This window comes from Chiloscyllium plagiosum, unplaced genomic scaffold (genome assembly GCF_037043375.1).
Source record: "Chiloscyllium plagiosum isolate Xiang-an unplaced genomic scaffold, Cpla_swu_hap1 HiC_scaffold_8, whole genome shotgun sequence".
Taxonomy (NCBI): Eukaryota; Metazoa; Chordata; class Chondrichthyes; order Orectolobiformes; family Hemiscylliidae; genus Chiloscyllium; species Chiloscyllium plagiosum.
Genome location: NW_028270146.1, coordinates 101,394,986 through 101,413,678, shown reverse-complemented (window position 1 = coordinate 101,413,678; position 18,693 = coordinate 101,394,986). Strand labels below are relative to the sequence as shown.

General features: G+C 42.9%; 1 protein-coding gene across 5 annotated transcripts in view; it reads left to right on the top strand.

The window, feature by feature from the left end:
* LOC122553883 (uncharacterized) overlaps window positions 1-18,693 on the top strand; it is a 287,844-nt gene that overhangs the window by 145,807 nt on the left and 123,344 nt on the right. For 4 of the 5 annotated variants that reach the window (XM_043698346.2, XM_043698344.2, XM_043698343.2 and 1 more), the window contains one exon: window positions 4,885-5,064. The exons of the other annotated variant lie outside the window; for it this stretch is intronic. In XM_043698346.2, coding sequence (XP_043554281.1) covers window positions 4,885-5,064 — 180 coding nt within the window. The remainder of the gene's footprint in view (window positions 1-4,884; window positions 5,065-18,693) is intronic. 5 annotated transcript variants of the gene reach the window in all.

Below are 18,693 nucleotides of genomic sequence, written 5' to 3'. Positions count from 1 at the left end.
TGCATGGGCGAGTTAGGCTGAACGGTCTGTTTCCATGCTGTATGACTATAAGGACCACTCTGCTCCAGACCTCCATAATAGCTTTGATCTAAACATAGACAAAAGATCATAATTCAAGCAGCAAGCTGAAAGTGACTGAGCATGATTGATCTTAGTGTCAAAGAGTCTAAACAATAATGAGTAAAGATGTAGGCAGAATTCTGCACTAACTTGAGTCCTACTCAGGACAAAAAGAAATAGTGATTGTTAAAGGCCAATCTCAGCCCTAGAACATAATAGCAGTAGTTTTACTGGTTACCCCAGGCCCAACCATCTTCAGCTGCTTAAAAATAGCCTTTCTTCTATCTTGAGGTCAGAAGCGGGCAAAGTTGTTGATGATTGCACAATTTTCAGTTCCACTTGCCGTTCCTCAGATAGTGGAACAGTCTCTGTTCATGTGTAGCAAGCCAGATTGGGCTGAAAAAACGGCAGCTAACATCTGTGCCACACAAGTTGTTCGCTAGTGACCATCCTTGACAAGGGAGGCAGAAAATACTTGGTTATCAACATTTTTCAGATTGTAAGTGCACTAGTCACATGATCAGTGTGACTGAAAAAAAAGCTACAGGTTGGATATTCTCTGGTGATTGACTCGCCGAAACATTTCAATATTTACAAGGCACAAGTCAATAGTGTGATGGAATACTCTCCACTTGCCTGTATGAGTGCATTTCCAACAACACTCAAGAAGCTTGTTACTAGTCAGGACAAAACAATGTGTTTGAGTAGCACTCTATCTCTCACTTTGAACTTTCAGGCTTAAAAAAGGATGCATGACCCCAGTACTTGAGAGCAGCTGAAATTAGTTAATTGAGGAGACTAGCTTTTATTTTTTTCTTCTGTTTCTAGGCTGATTTAAGTTAGAATATCTAAATAGATACATCCTAATGCAATTTATCATTGAGTGTGACTTTGCTGTGTATTGGATGAGTGAGGAAATTGGGTAAAGAGGTCATGGATTCAAACACCCTGGCAATAGGCTCTTCGATCCAACTCATCCATGCCAGCTAAGTTTCTCAAACTAACTAGGACTATTCGCCCATATTTATCCCTCTAAATCTATTCTATTCATATACCTGTCCAAATTCTTTTAAATGTTGTAAATGGTCTCTTAAACATCTCCAATTTTAAGCACATTACCTTTGACAGTCATATTTTCAGCTACCTAGGGAGCACCTTATTATGCATTATAAAGGTACCATATAAAGCCAAGTTGTTATTGCAGCAAAAAAATAACAATTCACTCGCATTAGTGGCCACATGATTTTCATTAACTCATAAATTAATACTTTAAATTGAATAACTCTCTATAAAGTAAATTTATTGAGGGTTGAGAGAGGAGAGGGAGCTAAATCAGTACCCAAATCTTAATGACTATTATTATTACATGATTAAGTTATGCACTAGGTTAAGTGCTTCTCAACAATAGACTTAGATGGGTTAGTTTAATCTACATAACTACATCAGGAAAAGGTTGTGTTTGCCAAAGTGAGAGGAGATTGTTAAAACAAAGCATGTCATATGAATTTAACATCAGTTGAGGAGCCTGAATGTCGAGGCAAGAACTGCTCAGTTAATATTAACTGTTTCAGCCTTTTCTACTGACATACCTGTTGGCTAGTGCTCCAGTGTTTTGCTAGTAATCTGTGCACTAAAGAAGACTGTTGCAAAACCTTAAGGTCTCCATGAGATTGCTGAGATCAATGAAAAGAAATATTGCTCTGGCCAAGTCAACAGAGTGGATCCCAATGATACAGCTTTATAATATACTCAGGGAAATATCTGCATGGCAGGCTGAAGGACCCAATGGTAAAGAAGTTAAGGTTGAAGTGACACTGGGGAGGTGGTCTATATAAAATGATGTCTTCTAGGTCTAGTTATGGTGGTTGCTCTGTTCCTACCTATGCCTCTGCTCAGAGTACAGTGCCAATAAGAATCCCACCCCTCACAATAAACAGCTAAAGATTAAGTGGGGTGCTCTAGAAGTTCATTTCACATACAAACTGTGTGAAAACGTTGGCCCTCGGGTTCAAGTGATTAGTTCCTGGGATGAATGGCTAAGTAAATTGGATTTCTATTCACTGGTATTTAGAAGAATGGGACATTCTTCTAAATGAAACATAGCAGGTTATGAAGGAATTTGATAGGATAGATACTCAGAGCTTGTTTCCCCTGTCTGAGGAACTGAGAACATGGCAGGGGCACAGTCTCATGCTAAGAGGTCGATCATTTAGGACTGAGAAGAGGAGAAATGTTTTCTCTCAGCTAGTTGTAAATCATTGGAATTCTCTACTCTAGGAAATTTTAGGTGCTCCATTGTGGCATTTATTTCAAGTTGTGGAATAGTTTTGTTCTTAACTGAATTGAGGAATATGAGCATTTGGGTGGTAATTTGGAATTGAAGCCAAAGGTCAACTATGATCATGTTGAATAGTGGAGCGGGATTTTCAGAATTTGTGGTCTACTCTTGCTCCTGTTAATGTTCTTCCAGTTGAGGTCAGTACATAACCATGATGACAGCTGGTAATTGTGGCCTCTGATTTTCACAATTTGTAAAAGCTCTTCAGAGCAGTATTTTTCTTCAACCTGCATGTACAGTTCTCTCCTCTGCATATTGCCCATGCTGGAAGGATGCCTATTGACTCTCCAGCCTTGAGAGCCTTCCTAATATCCTTAATTGGATGGGACTTGGCTGCTTCCTGACATCACCCTCTGTGCTGGCATGCACGGATCACTGATCTGCAATTCCTCCTTACATTGGGATTGTGTCCAACAGTTCCAGGCAACAAGTACTGATGAATGGTGATCAGTTTGAAATGTCATCTGTTTTTAATTCATATTTCTAGCATTTTCAGCATTTTGGTTTGTCTGATCATCAGGTTTGCCAGATTCCAACTTGCAAAATCTTTTTTCCTTACTTTACTGGCCTCAGCACCCACTTAATCTTCAGCTGTTTATTGTGAGGGGTAGGATTATTACTGGCACTGTACTCTGAGCAGAGGCACAGGTAGGAACAGAGCAACCACCATAACTAGACCATCATTTTGTATAGACCACCTCCCCAGTGTCACTTCAACCTTAACTTCTTTACCATTGGGTCCTTCAGCCTGCCATGCAGATATTTCCCTGAGTATATTATAAAGCTGTATCATTGGGATCCACTCTGTTGACTTGGCCAGAGCAATATTTCTTTTCATTGATTTCAGCAATCTCATGGAGACCTTAAGGTTTTGCAACAGTCTTCTTTAGTGCACAGATTACTAGCAAAACACTGGAGCACTAGCCAACAGGTATGTCAGTAGAAAAGGCTGAAACAGTTAATATTAATTGAGCAGTTCTTGCCTCGACATTCAGGCTCCTCAACTGATGTTAAATTCATATGACATGCTTTGTTTTAACAATCTCCTCTCACTTTGGCAAACACAACCTTTTCCTGGTGTAGTTATGTAGATTAAACTAACCCATTTAAGTCTATTGTTGAGAAGTACTTAACCTAGTGCATAACTTAATCAAGTAATAATAATAGTGCCCTTTGTCATTAAGATTTGGGTACTGATTTAGCTCCCTCTCCTCTCTTAACCCTCAATAAATTTGAGAGCTATTCAATTTAAAGTATTAATTTATGAGTTAATGAAAATCATGTTGGCCACTAATGCGAGTGAATTGTTATTTTTTTGCTGCAATAACAACTTGGCTTTATATGGTACCTTTATAATGCATAATAAGGTGCTCCCTAGGTAGCTGAAAATATGACTGTCAAAGGTAATGTGCTTAAAATTGGAGATGTTTAAGAGACCAGCACCAGCTGAGTGCAGAGGTATTGGTGATTTAGAAGTGTGGGGGAGGTTGTAGAGATGGGAGAGTCAAGGCCACAGACATCATAAATTTTACTTAACCAGTAGTGGTTACAAACTTGCGTTCTCTTATCTGGTGGAAGTTTGGTATCCTGTCAATTTGAATATGATATTTTTAATGCTTGTTGGCTGAACCAAATATTCAGAAGCTTCTTTTTAAACCTGTATTTTCCTATCTCTGATGCAACTGGCCAGGAAATTTCCATAACTAGGAATTTTGTCAGATATCAGCATGTTACACATTTTGATGACTGATTTCCTTTTGTGTACATAAGGACAACCCTGACCATTGTATTTTTGAGTTTATAATCCTGTCTTTTCTGATGTCGAAAGCCACCTCAATAAAACTTTGTTTCTATATTATTGTTGTTAGGAGTACAGTATGAGAAAATTGAGTCAGCTGCTTGCTGAGGAGGAAATGAATTTAATGCTGGCCAGAGCATTCCATTCGGAATAAATTATCAAAACAAATGCCCAAAATTGTGCATTCTGATATTTACTAAATACTGTTCAGTTAATGAACATCCAGATATTCTGACTTTACCATTATTCTCTGGGTCTGGGTGGGTTACTCTTCGGAGAGTTGGTGTGGTCTTGTTGGGCTGAACGGCCTGTTTCCATACTGTAGGGAATCTAATCTAATCTAAAAATTCTCAATTGTAACATTTTTCCAAAATAAATGGTGTATGATCTAAGAAGCTAGTGTTGTCATTCTTATTCTTGAAATTTTCCATTTACCTGCATTTCCTCTCTTCTCTCTCAGGGCTTCTGCCATAAAAAATAAGAATATTGGTGCTATTTTTGATCTGATGATTTGCATGCGATTGCATTTGTTATTTGATGTGCTATTAAAGGGGCAAAAAAAAATCATAAAATTTCCGTTCCCCAGGCTCCTGTAAAGGTTGCTGCTTTAAGAGCATTGCAGAGGAGAACTTGTTAGGGAATAATGGGAATCACTTGAGCTCTGGTGAGTAACCTGCCTTTTTTATAGGAAGGAAAAGTTGACAAGAACCCAGTTAGAAATTTCTTGGATGACCGTCGGCGTTCAGGTCCCTTACCAGAGGGGGATAAGCGAGTGGGCAGTCGGCGTAATGTTCGCAACTGGGGTGGCCCGGACTTTGAGATGGTAAAGTCTGGTATAGAAAAGAAACGTTGGGAAAAAGGGTGTCCGGTAAGTTATAGCTGATGCATGTAATGATGCATGATGTGATTTTTGTGGCTGCATATCTACATAATGTGTAAACTTTTCCTGAAATTATCTTAAAAGTCATCTGATGATTGTCATGGAGGGACGATTGAAAAGATACATTGCAACTTCGAATGAGAGGAACAACTATTCAGTTGGAGAAATTGACATTATGCAGAAATCTCAAAAAGAATATACTAGAAGTGATGAGTAGCAAATCTTCTTTTAATAAAGAGCATTCCACCCACTGAATTTGGGCATAGATTGATCTTTTTTATGGCCCTCATTTCTTGTAGGGGTAGCAGTTGAGTATAAACACTTTTTCCTCATGGAAAATGTCAGGAACCTCTCAAAGAGGAACCTGTAGATGTGAACATATGCTGCAAGCTCCCTTTTGTAACATTTTGGAATGACATTATCCTCTCCTTTTTTACATATATTTGTTCCCTCAATTTCTCTATACATCTCCAATATCTTTCCATTCTTTATCTCTGTGTGCTTCCAGGTTTTGTGTGGTCAAGTCTGAACAGTCAATTACAATATAGATATGTGATAAACAACCTGTTCAGAAATGTTATTACACATTTCCAGAGAGGGTGTTACTTCAACTTGTAATGGAGACAGCTACAGACACCTTTTATTTGCCAATTACCAGCTCCTGAATCAAACCTTTGTTTTCATCAGCCTGCTTCCATTGCACTGCTGGGTAATAACATGAGTGTGAATGGCTTGAATCAGCTTATAATCAGTTTCACGGTTTTTCTTTCAGTTAGGGTCTGGTTAAAAAATATGCTTTGAAATGCGAGTCATTACACCATCAGAACATATAGTAAGTCATCTGTTCAGGCAGTAGCTTGCATTGGCCCCGCAAATTGATTTTGCCACTTAAATGACCATATTTGTTTTGGCTAACTAGTTAAATGGGTCTATCAGATGATTGGAATGATTACTGTAAGTGTTGCTGTACACCAAAATGTCACTGATGTACACAACATGTTTTTGCAAGCTTGCAGTCAACTGATTAGCAGATCTTTGAAATGTTCATGTACTTTTCATATCTAAGACTATAAGACTGTAACACCATAAGACATAGGAGCAGAAATTAGGCCATTAACCCCATTGAGTATGGTCTACCATTCAGTCAAGGCTGATAAGTTTCTCAACCCCATGCTCCTGCTTTCTTCGCATAACCCTTGAACCCTTTGATACTCAAGAAACTTTCTATCTCTGTCTGAAATATGCTCAATGACCTGACTTCCACAGCCTTCTGTGGCAATTCCATAGATTCACCACTGTCTGGCTGAAGAAGTCTTTCCTTGTGTCCATTCTAAAAGGTTCAGGTTGTAAGTTTACTCACTGAGCAGGAAGGTTTGTTTTCTGACGTTTGGTCGCCATGCTAGATAATGTCATCAATGAGCCTCTGGTGAAGCATTGGTGTTATGTCCCTCTTTCTATTTATGTGTCTTCGTTTCTTAAGGTGGGTGACATTATTTTTGGTTCTTGTTCCCAGAGGTTGGTAAATATGGACCAAGTCAATGTGTTTATTGCTGGAGTTCTGGTTTGAATGCAAGGCCTCTAGGAAATCCAATGTTAGTCTCTTCCACCTGCTTAGGATGGATGTGTTGTCCCAGTTGAAGTGGTGTCCTTCTTCATCTGTATGTAAGGATACTCGTGATGGTGGGTCGTGTCTTTTGGTGGCTAGTTGCTGTTCGTGTATCCTGTAGCTAGTTTTTTGCCTGTCTGTCCGATGTAGTGTTTATTGCAGTCGTTGCATGGTATTTTGTAAATAAAATTCATTTTGCTGGTTGTTAGTATCGGGCCCTTTCGGTTCATCAGCCTCTGTTTAATTGTGTCGGTAGGTTTGTGGGCTACCATGATGCAAAGGGGTCAGAGTATTCTGGTAGTCATCTCAGGGATGTCTTTGATGTATGGTAGTGTGGCTAGAGTTTCTAGGCTTGTTGTGTCTGCTTGTTTGGGTTCGTTGTTTGGGAATCAGCAGACAGTGTTTATTTGGTACTTGTTCTTCTTGAATGTGCTGTTGTATAGGCTTTTTTTCTGCCGCTTGTAGTTCTTGGGTTCTGCAGCGTGTTGTGGCCTATTTAAATAATGTCCTGATGCAGCTCCATTTGTGGGTGTTGGGATGATTGCTTCTACACTTAAGTATCTGGTCTGTGTGTGTTACTTCCTGTAGATGCTGGTCTGAAGTTCTCCTTTAACTGTTTGTTCCACTGTGAGATCTCGGAAGGGGAGTCTGTTGTTGTTGTTGTCCTCCTCTTTTGAGAAATTTATGCCAGTAAGGATGTTGTTGATGCTTTTGTAGATTACCTTTAATTTGTTCCGTTTTGAAATGACAAAGATGTCATCCACATAGCGGACCCAAAGTTTGGGTTAGATAGTGGTGAGGGCTGTTCGTTTGAGTCTCTGCATTACTGCTTCTGTTAAGAAGTCTGATATTGGTGATCCCATGGGTATTCCATGGATTTGTTTGTAGGTTTTGTCATTGAAGGTGAAGTGAATATTGAGGCAGAGGTCTACCAGCTTGAGGATGTTGTCCTTGCGGATGAAGTTGGTGCTGTCTGGTGTTTGTGTCCTTGGTTCCTCTCGTCGTGCAGTCAGTATTTCTTTGGCCAGGCTGATCTTAATTAATGTGAATAGGGCTGTTACGTCAAAGGAGACCATTATTTCATCCTCTTATATCTTGGTATCTTTGATATTCAGGAATTCGTGGGTGGAGTGAATGGAGTCTTCTTCTAGGTATTTTAGTTTTCAGTGAAGTTCCTTAGCTGGTCTGTATGTCGATGTTCCAGGTACTGAGACTGTGGGTCTGAGGAGGGGCCCCTGGTTTGTCAACTTTAGGTAGACCGTAGAAGCTGGGTGTGTTGAATCCATCTAGTTTCAATTTTGAGGAGAAAGTGAGGTCTGCAGATGCTGGAGATCAGAGCTGGAAATGTGTTGCTGGAAAAGCGCAGCAGGTCAGGCAGCATCCAGGGAACAGGAGAATCGACGTTTCGGGCATAAACCCTTCTTCAGGAATGGGGAAAGTTTGTCCAGCAGGCTAGGATAAAAGGTAGGGAGGAGGGACTTGGGGGAGGGGCGTCGGAAATGTGATAGGTGGAAAGAGGTCAAGGTGAGGGTGATAGGTCAGACTGGGGTGGGGGCGGAGAGGTCGGGAAGAAGATCTCAGGTTAGGAAGGCGGTGCTGAATTTGATGGATTTGACTGAGACAGGGTGGGGGGAGGGGAAATGAGGAAACTGGTGAAATCCGAGTTCATCCCTTGTGGTTGGAGGGTTCCTAGGCGGAAGATGAGGCGTTCTTCCTCCAACCGTCGTTTTGCTGTGGTCTGACGATGGAGGAGTCCAAAGACCTGCATATCCTTGGTGGAGTGGGAGGGGGAATTGAAATGTTGAGCTACAGGGTGGTTGGGTTGGTTGGTCCGGGTGTCCCAGAGGTGTTCTCTGAAACGCTCCGCAAGTAGCCGGCCTATCTCCCCAATATAGAGGAGGCCACATCGGGTGCAGAGGATGCAATAGATGATATGTGTGGAGGTGCAGGTGAATCTGTGGCGGATATGAAAGTTTCCTTTGGGGCCTTGGAGGGAGGTGAGGGGGGAGGTGTGGGCGCAAGTTTTGCACCTCCTGCGGTTGCAGGGGAAGGTGCTGGGAGTGGAGGTTGGGTTGGTGGGGGGTGTGGATCTGACGAGGGAGTCACGGAGGGAGTGGTCTTTACGGAATGCTGATAGGGGAGGGGAGGGAAATATATCCTTGGTGGTGGGGTCCGTTTGGAGGTGGCGGAAATGACGGCGGGTGATGCGCTGTACATGGAGATTGGTGGGGTGGTAGGTGAGGACCAGTGGGGTTCTATCCTGGTGGCGGTTGGAGGGGCGGGGTTCAAGGGCGGAGGAGCGGGAAGTGGAAGAGATGCGGTGGAGGGCATCGTCGACCACGTCGGGGGGGAAATTGCGGTCCTTGAAGAAGGAGGCCATCTGGGTTGTGCGTTTTTGGAACTGGTCCTCCTGGGAGCAGATGCGGCGGAGTCGAAGGAATTGGGAGAATGGGATGGCGTTTTTACAGGGGGCAGGATGGGAGGAGGTGTAGTCCAGGTAGCTGTGGGAGTCGGTCGGTTTCCCCTGCAACCACAGGAGGTGCAAGACTTGCGCCCACACCTCCCCCCTCACCTCCCTCCAAGGCCCCAAAGGAAACTTCCACATCCGCCACAGATTCACCTGCACCTCCACACATATCATCTATTGCATCCTCTGCACCCGATGTGGCCTCCTCTATATTGGGGAGACAGGCCGGCTACTTGCGGAGCGTTTCAGAGAACACCTCTGGGACACCCGGACCAACCAACCCAACCACCCTGTAGCTCAACATTTCAATTCCCCCTCCCACTCCACCAAGGTTATGCAGGTCTTTGGACTCCTCCATCGTCAGACCACAACAAAACGACGGTTGGAGGAAGAACGCCTCATCTTCCGCATAGGAACCCTCCAACCACAAGGGATGAACTCGGATTTCACCAGTTTCCTCATTTCCCCTCCCCCCACCCTGTCTCAGTCAAATCCATCAAATTCAGCACCGCCTTCCTAACCTGAGATCTTCTTCCCGACCTCTCCGCCCCCACCCCAGTCTGACCTATCACCCTCACCTTGACCTCTTTCCACCTACCACATTTCCGACGCCCCTCCCCCAAGTCCCTCCTCCCTACCTTTTATCTTAGCCTGCTGGACAAACTTTCCCCATTCCTGAAGAAGGGCTTATGCCCGAAACGTCGATTCTCCTGTTCCCTGGATGCTGCCTGACCTGCTGCGCTTTTCCAGCAACACATTTCCAGCTAGTTTCAATTTTGGGAGATCTGTCTTGTTAATTTGTCCTAAATTATGAAGTATCTTCAATATAGCTGTGGAGTCAGGTCTATTGGTAAGTGTCAGTATCTGTGGGCAGTGAATTTGCCTTTTCAATGTACTGTGTTCTGTTTAGGCTGATGGTCACGCGCATGACCTTTGTCTGTAGGTAGGGTTACAATGTTTCTGTCTTTTCTGAGTCCTTCCAAGGCTTTCCTTTCCTATGTTTTGAGGGTGTTCCGTTCCTCCTTCCTGCTTAGTGTTGGTGCAACCGTCTGTCTGACGGTCTACGAGGTTTTGTTTGTGAGTCTGTTGTCTTTCAGGATTGATTCTAAGAAATCCTTTTTGTTCGATTGTCTGGAGTTGTACTTCATCCCTCTTACTAGGACGGCTTTTCCATGTCTGTTAGTAGTCAGTTTGATAAGTGTTTAATCCAAGCCTCTGAATTGTATGTTTTGTTCTTTTGTGTAAGCTTGTCTAGATTTTCCTGTGGGGATATTATTTTCATTTTCTTTGCAGTTGTTTGATGCCGTTGGCTCATTCAAGTGTGTCTATCTATTCATGACCTATCATGTTGGTGTATAAAGTTGTTTGGTGCAAAATATCCGGACTGTATTTGTGGAGTAATTTGTGGACATCGTTAATCATTTCTCGCAACATTCTGAGGCCGTTCTGTTCCACTATTCTTTTGGGTGTGGGGTGTTAAGCGATGGTTTGTATTTGAGACATTTTCATAGTACCTGTTTCTTGAGGCATTCGTGTAGAAAGTACAGTTATTCGCGGGTGGCGCTCAGTCGGATGGTGTTGGTTTCCCATCTTTGGACTAGTGTTTAGCACATTGCGCCATTGGATGTTTGCGATTTTTAAGAAGGTTTGTAGTTCAGATTGTAAGTTTGCTCACTGCGCTGGAACATTTGTTTACAGACATTTCATCACCATGCGAGGTAATATCATCAGTTAGCCTCCGGTGAAGCGCTGGTGTTATGTCCCGCTTCCTATTTATATGCCTTGGTCTCTTAAGGCGGGTGATCTCATTTCCGGTTCTTTATCTCAGAGGTTGGTAAATGGGGTCCAAATTGATGTGTTTGTTGATGGAGTTCTGGTTTGAATGCCAGGCCTTGAGGAATTCCCGTGCGTGTCTCTGTTTTGCCTGTCCTAGGACAGATGTGTTGTCCCAGTCGAAGTGGCGTCCTTGTTTGTAAGGACACTAGTGATAGTGGGTCATGTCTTTTGGTGGTTAGTTGGTGTTCATGTATCCTGGTGGCAAGATTTCTGCTTGCCTGTCCGATGTAGTCTTTGTTACAGTTCTTGGAGGGTATTTTGTATAGGACATTCGTTTTGCTGGTTGTTGGTATAGAAGGACACCACTTCAACTGGGACAACACATCCATCCTAAGACAGGCTAAACAGAGACACGCATGGGAATTCCTAGAGGCTTGGCAAGGAAAGGCTGATAGGTATAGGGAATGCTGGATGACTAAAGAAATTGAAGGTTTGGTTAAGAAAAAGAAGGAAGCATATGTCAGGTATAGATAGGATAGATCGAGTCAATCCTTAGAACAGTATAAAGGAAGTAGGAGTATACTTAAGAGAGAAATCAGGAGGGCAAAAAGGGGGTATGAGATAGCTTTGGCAAATAGAATTAAGGAGAATCCAAAGGGTTTTCACAAATATATTTAGGACAAAAGGGTAACTAGGGAGAGAATAGGGCCCCTCAAAGATCAGCAAGGCAGCCTTTGTGTGGAGTCGCAGAAAATGGGGGAGATACTAATGAGTACTTTGCATCAGTATTCACTGTGGAAAAGGATATGGAAGATATAGCCTATAGAGAAATAGATGGTACCATCTTGCAAAATGTCCAGATTACAGAGGAGGAAGTGCTGGATGTCTTGAAATGGGTAAAGGTGGATAAATCCCCAGAACCTGATCAGGTGTACCCTAGAACTATGTGGGAAGCTAGAAAAGTGATTGCTGGGCCTCTTACTGAAATATTTGTATCATCAATAGTCACAGGTGAGGTGCCGGAAGACTGGAAGTTGGCAAATATGGTGCCACTGTTTAAGAAGGGTGGTAAGGACAAGCCAGGGAATTATAAACCAGTGAGCCTGACGTCAGTGGTGGGCAAGTTGTTGGAGGGAATCCTGAGGGACAGGATGTACATATATTTGGAAAGACTGATTAGGGATAGTCAACATGGCTGTGTGTGTGGGAAATCATGTCTCACAAACTTGATTGAGTTTTTTGAAGAAGTAACAAAGAAGATTGGTGAGGGCAGAGCAGTAGATGTGATCTATATGGACTTCAGTAAGGCGTTCGACAAGGTTCCCCATGGGAGACTGATTAGCAAGGTTAGATCTCATGGATTACAGGGGGAACTAGCCATTTGGATACAGAACTGGCTCAACGGTAGAAGACAGAGGGTGGTGGGGGAGGGTTGTTTTTTAGACTGGAGGCCTGTGACCAGTGGAGTGCCACAAGGATCGGTGCTGGGTCCTCTACTTTTTGTCATTTACATAAATGAGTTGGATGCGAGCATAAGAGGTACAGTTAGTAAGTTTGCAGATGGCACCAAAATTGGAGGTGGTGTGGACAGTGAAGAGGGTTACCTCAGATTACAACAGGATCTGGACCAGATGGGCCAATGGGCTGAGAAGTGGCAGATGGAGTTTAATACAGATAAATGTGAGGTGCTGCATTTTGGGAAAGCAAATCTTAGCAGGACTTATACACTTAATGGTAAGGTCCTAGGGAGTGCAGGTTCATAGCTCCTTGAAAGTGGAGTCGCAGGTAGATAGGATAGTGACGAAGGCGTTTGGTATGTTTTCCTTTTTTAGTCAGAGTATTGAGTACAGAAGTTGGGAGGTCATGTTGCAGCTGTACAGAACATTGGTTAGGCCACTATTGGAATATTGTGTGCAATTCTGGTCTCCTTCCTATCAGAAAGATGTTGTGAAACTTGAAAGGGTTCAGAAAAGATTTATAAGGATGTTGCTAGAATTGGAGGATTTGAACTGTAGGGAGAGGCTGAACGGGCTGGGGCTGTTTTCCCTGGAGCGTCGGAGGCTGAGGGGTAACCTTATCGAGGTTCACAAAATTAGGAGGGGCATGGATAGGGTAAATAGGCAAATTCTTTTCCCTGGGGTTGGGGAGTCCAAAACTAGAAGTCATAGGTTTAGGGTGAGAGGGGAAAAATATAAAAGAGACCTAAGGGGCAACTTTTTCACGCAGAGGGTGGTACCAGTATGGAATGAGCTGCCAGAGGAAGTGGTGGAGGCTGGTACAATTGCAACATTTAAGAGGCATTTGGATGGGTATATGAATAAGAAGGGTTTGGAGGGATATGGACCGGTTGCTGACAGGTGGGACTAGATTGGGTTGGGATATTTGGTCGGCATGGACGGGTTGGACCGAAGGGTCTGTTTCCATGCTGTATGTCTCTATGACTCTATTCAAACCAGAATTCCATCAATAAACACATCAATTTGGGTCCCATTTACCAACTTCTGAGAAAAATAACCTGAAATGACATCACCCACCTTAAGAGACGAAGTCACATAAATAGAAAGCAGGACATAACACCAGTGCTTCATTTGTAGGCTCACTGATGATGTTACCTAGCATGATGAAGAAACATCTGAAAATTAATCTTCCAGCTCAGTGAATGAACCTCAACCTGAGCTATAAAATCTTCTCAAACATCATTCTAAAAGGTCTTCCCTTTACTCTTAAGAGTAAAGTCTCTCCTACCAATGGAAACATCTTCCCAATATCTACTCTGTACAGTCCATTCAGTGTTCTGTATGTTTCAATTAGATTCCCCCTCTCATCCTTCTAAACTCCATCGAGTATAGACCCAGAGTCCTCAAATGTTCCTCATATGTTAAGCTTTTCATTCCTGGGACCATTTTTGTGAACCTCCTCTGAACACGCTCCAGGACCAGTATTTCCTTCCTGAAATAAGGGTCCCAAAACTGCACACAATACTTCAAATGTGGTCAGACCAGAGGCTTATAGAGCCTCAGAAGTACGCGCCTGCTTTTATATTCAAGTCCTCTCAAAATAAATGCCATCATCGCATTTGCCTTCCTAACTACTGGCTCAATCTGTAAGTTTAACGTAAGGATCCTGGACTAGAACTCCCAAGTATCTTTGCACTTCAGACTTCTGAATTTTCTCCCCATTCAGAAAATAGTCCATGCCTCTGTTCTTCCTATTAAAGTGCATGACTCTACATTTTGCCTTGTACTCCATCTACCGCTTCTTTGCCCACACTCCTAACCTGTCCAAATCATTCTACAGCCTTCCCACTTCCTCAATGCTACTTGTCCCTCTACCTATCATCTGTAAGCTTAACCAGAATACTCTCAGTTCCTTTATTCAAGCTCGTTAATGTATCAAGTGAAAAGTTGTGGTCCCAACACTGACCCTAGTGGAACACCACTTGCCACTGGCTGCCATTCTGAGAAGGACCCTTTTATCTCCACTCTCTCTTTCTGCCAGATTGGTCTAACCTGCTCATTACTTCCTCAAAGAATTCTAGCAGATTTGTCAGGCATGACTTCCCCTTGATGAAACTATGCTAACTTCGCCCTATTTTACTATATACTTCCAAGTATTCAGAAATCTCATCCTTCACAATGGATTCCAGGATTTTACCCACGACCATTGTCTGGTTCACAACACAGTGTGTGGGCTGTTCTGTCGACTTTCATCATCTGCTGGAAAATGTTGAGATGTTCTTTAGCAATTGCACATGCTTTTGGGACATTTCTTAGAATGTTGACACTCAATCTAAGGAGGGGAATTCCAACCTGTGCCAAAATTAACTTAAGGAAGCCCGTAATATAATTCTTTATAGTTTGGGTGAAGATTTGTAGCTCGGGTGCTCGTTGTTGTGGTTCTGTTCGTCGAGCTGGAGATTTTTGTTGCAAACGTTTCGTCCCCTGTCTAGGTGACATCCTCAGTGCTTGGGAGCCTCCTGTGAAGCGCTTCTGTAGTGTTTCCTCCGGCATTTATAGTGGCCTGTCCCTGCCGCTTCCGGTTGTCAGTTTCAGCTGTCCGCTGTAGTGGCCGGTTTATTGGGTCCAGGTTGATGGTGTTTGTTGATGGAGTTTGTGGATGAGTGCCATGTTTCTAGGAATTCCCTGGCTGTTCTTTGTTTAGCTTGCCCTATAATGGTAGTGTTGTCCCAGTCGAATTCATGTTGCTTGTCGTCTGCGTGTGTGGCTACTAGACCCAGAGTCCAGGGTCCTTGCATGGGATTTGGTACACTAAACACTATATAGGACTGCACAAAACATTATATAGGACAAACAGGAAGACAGCTAACGATCCGCATCCATGAGCATCAACTAGCCACGAAACGCCACGACCAGCTATCCTTAGTAGCCACACACACAGACGACAAGCAACATGAATTCGACTGGGATAACCCTACCATTATAGGGCAAGCCAAACAAAGAACAGCCAGGGAATTCCTAGAAGCATGGCACTCATCCACAAACTCCATCAACAAACACATCGACCTGGATCCAATATACTGGCCACTACAGCGGACAGCTGAAACTGACAACCGGAAGCGGCAGGGACAGGCCACTATAAATGCCGGAGGAAACACCACAGAAGCGCTTCACAGGAGGCTCCCAAGCACTGAGGATGTCACCTAGACAGGGGACGAAACGTTTGCAACACAAATCTCCAGCTCGGCGAACAGAACCACAGCAATAATTCTTTATATCCTACTTTGAAGGGACTGAATGAAATCGACTCATCACAACTGTCTTTAGAGCTGAGGTAGTTAGATTCTTGGCCAACAAGGGAGTGCAAGGTTATGAGTTGAGGCCACAGTCAGAATGAGTGTATCTTGTTGAATTGGAACAGGCTTGAAGGACAAAAGGTTGCCGACTCCCTCCCCCATCCGAATCCTGGCAATACTGAAGAAAATTGGTCTAAGTCATGGTCTTTAGGGTCTGATGGTATCTCTCCAAATCACTTGGGGACTGTGGCTGTGACTTGGGCTGCTTCACCTCTGCATTACACATGACCTTCTGACATGAAACACCAAGTCTTTTGGCAGCCCTCAGCTAATGAAAAATTAGACTGTAATGGCACCTTTTACTGCAATTTATTTCAGTAACACAGCTTCTACAAATTAATTGGTCAAATTCAAAATGGCCAGGAGATATCTTTGGACCTGACTTAGGCTGAGGCAAGAATCCAACCCAATCATCACGATTACATGCTAAATGGTGAATCAAGTGCAGCTATTGGGGCTGGACCACAAAGGCTGTGGCTTCCCAACCCTTTGATTTATGATATGCCTTACAAAAGTCAACTACACCTTTATGTAACTTCAGCCAATTAATGTTTGTTGTGGATTTTAGCTATTTGAGCATTTCATATGGAAACACTATTGGATTTTACTAATGCAACAGACTTGTTTTTCCACTTACAACACTCAACCTTCTCAGTCCTTTATTATGACAAAAATAACATGTTTGTTCTCTTGAACCAAACTTATCCTTTCTTTTTTACTCAGCTGAGGAGTGTCTGTATGTAAATCCTTGCCATCTTTATCAATTACTCTTTATCATCAAACTTCTTATATGTCAATTTTCTCTGGAACCTTCCAAATTAGGGCCTATCATTAATATGTTTATGAGTCCAATTCATAAGCATTTGTTACTTCTTTATTTTATAAGTTCATGTTCATCCAGGTGGGACTTGTTAATTCCTCCAAGGTGCTATTTTTGAATTGTTCTCTCAGAACACTTTCCCAAAGGTCTCGAAGGTCTTGTACAACCTTCATTGCTCTATACCACGTTTCCAATGCTACTACTTTATTTCTGGTAAGTTCCATACAAGACTGGTCCTGTTCTTTTTATGGTATTCAGGACCTTGTTCCTGCCCTGATATTTGATAAGCTCATGGCTGATCTTTTTGTGGTCATAACTTCACTTTTCTACTTACTCTTCCTCCTTTCCCCATAACCCTTGACCCCTTTGTTAATCAAAAATCTGTCTGAGTCAGTTTTGAATATATTCAATGAAGCAGCAACTACCAGGGAAGAAAATTTCAAGCTCTAAGAGGATAAATTCTTACTTGCCTCCACCTTAAAAGGGACGCTCCTTATTTTAACACAGTGTGCCTGGTTTGAGATTTCCTCATGTGAAGTACTGTCCTCTCAGCGTCTTCTCTGTCAAGTCACCTCAGGATTTTGTTTCAGTAAGATTACCTCTCATTCTTTTAAACTCCAGTAAGTGTGGGCTGAACCTGCTCAAATGGTGGGCGGCATGGTGGCACAGTGGTTAGCACTGCTGCCTCACAGCGCCAGAGACCCGGGTTCAATTCCCGATTCAGGCGACTGACTGTATGGAGTTTGCACATTCTCCCCGTGTCTGCGTGGGTTTCCTCCGGGTGCTCCGGTTTCCTCCCACAGTCCAAAGGTCAGGTGAATTGGCCATGCTAAATTGCCCGTAGTGTTAGGTAATAGGGGTATGGGTGGGTTGCGCTTTGGCGGGTCGGTGTGGACTTGTTGGGCCGAAGGGCCTTAATCCCACTGTAAGTAATCTAATCTAATCTAAATATTCCTTATAAGATAACCATTTCATCGCAGGAATCAACCTGATGAACCTTCAGTGAAGAGCTTCCAATGCAAGCATATCTAACCATGAATAAGAAGTCCAGAGTAGTCTATAGTAGTCTTTTATGGTCTCACAATGCCCAATACAGTTGTTGCAAGACTTCCCTGCTTTTATCTTCCATCCTCCTTGATTTTAATGTCTGTTTTTCTTTCTCTTGCTCGTTTTATACTTCGTTTTTCCTAATTAGTTTTTGCTCGGTTCTTAAACTTTCCCATTCTTCTAGCCTACATCTTGCATTGTACATCTTCTCTTTCAGCATAATACTAACCTTACCATCTTTAGTTAGCCAGAGATAGTGTACCCTTCTGGTAGAGTATTTCTTCCTGAATGACAGGTATGTTTGCTAAGTGTTATACTGATTCTCAATTGTCATGCATTTTTACCAATTCCGCTCAGAAACACTGTATAATTGCAGGAGTATAAAAGAGTGGTATATTTTCAATGTAAAAGTATAATGCGACTTAGAGTCGTAGAGTCATACGGCATGGAAACAGAACCTTCAGTTCAACTCATCCATGCTGACCAGACATCGCAATCTGACCCAGACCCATTGGCCAGCTTTTGGCTCAAATCCTTCTAAACCCTTTCTATTCATATATTGATCTAGATGCCTTCTAAATGTTGTAATTGTACCAGCCTCCACCACTTTCTCTGGTAGCTCATTCCATACCTGCACCACTCTCTGCATGAAAGCATTACCCTTCAGATCCCTTTTAAATCTTTCCCCTCTCACCTTAAACTGCTTGTCTTCTAGGTTTGGACTCCACCACCCTAGGAAAAAGACCTTGCCTATTCACCCTATACATGCCCCTCATGATTTTATAAACCTCCGTGAGGTCACTCCTCAGCCTTCAACACTTTAGGAGAAAAATGCCCCAGCCTATTCGGCTTCTCCCTTTAGCTCAATCCCTCCAATCCTTGTAAATCTTTCTCTTCACCCTTTCAAGGTTAACAACATCCTTCCTATAGAAGGGTGTCCAGAATTGAAAGCAGTGTTCCTTAGAGGTGAACTTGCAGGCATTAGTGTTCCATTGTATCAGTTTCACTTGTTCCTTTGGGTGGTGAATTTGGAAGGTGTTGTCGAAGGAAACTTGGCAAGGTTGCAGCAATGCATTGCTGCTACTGTG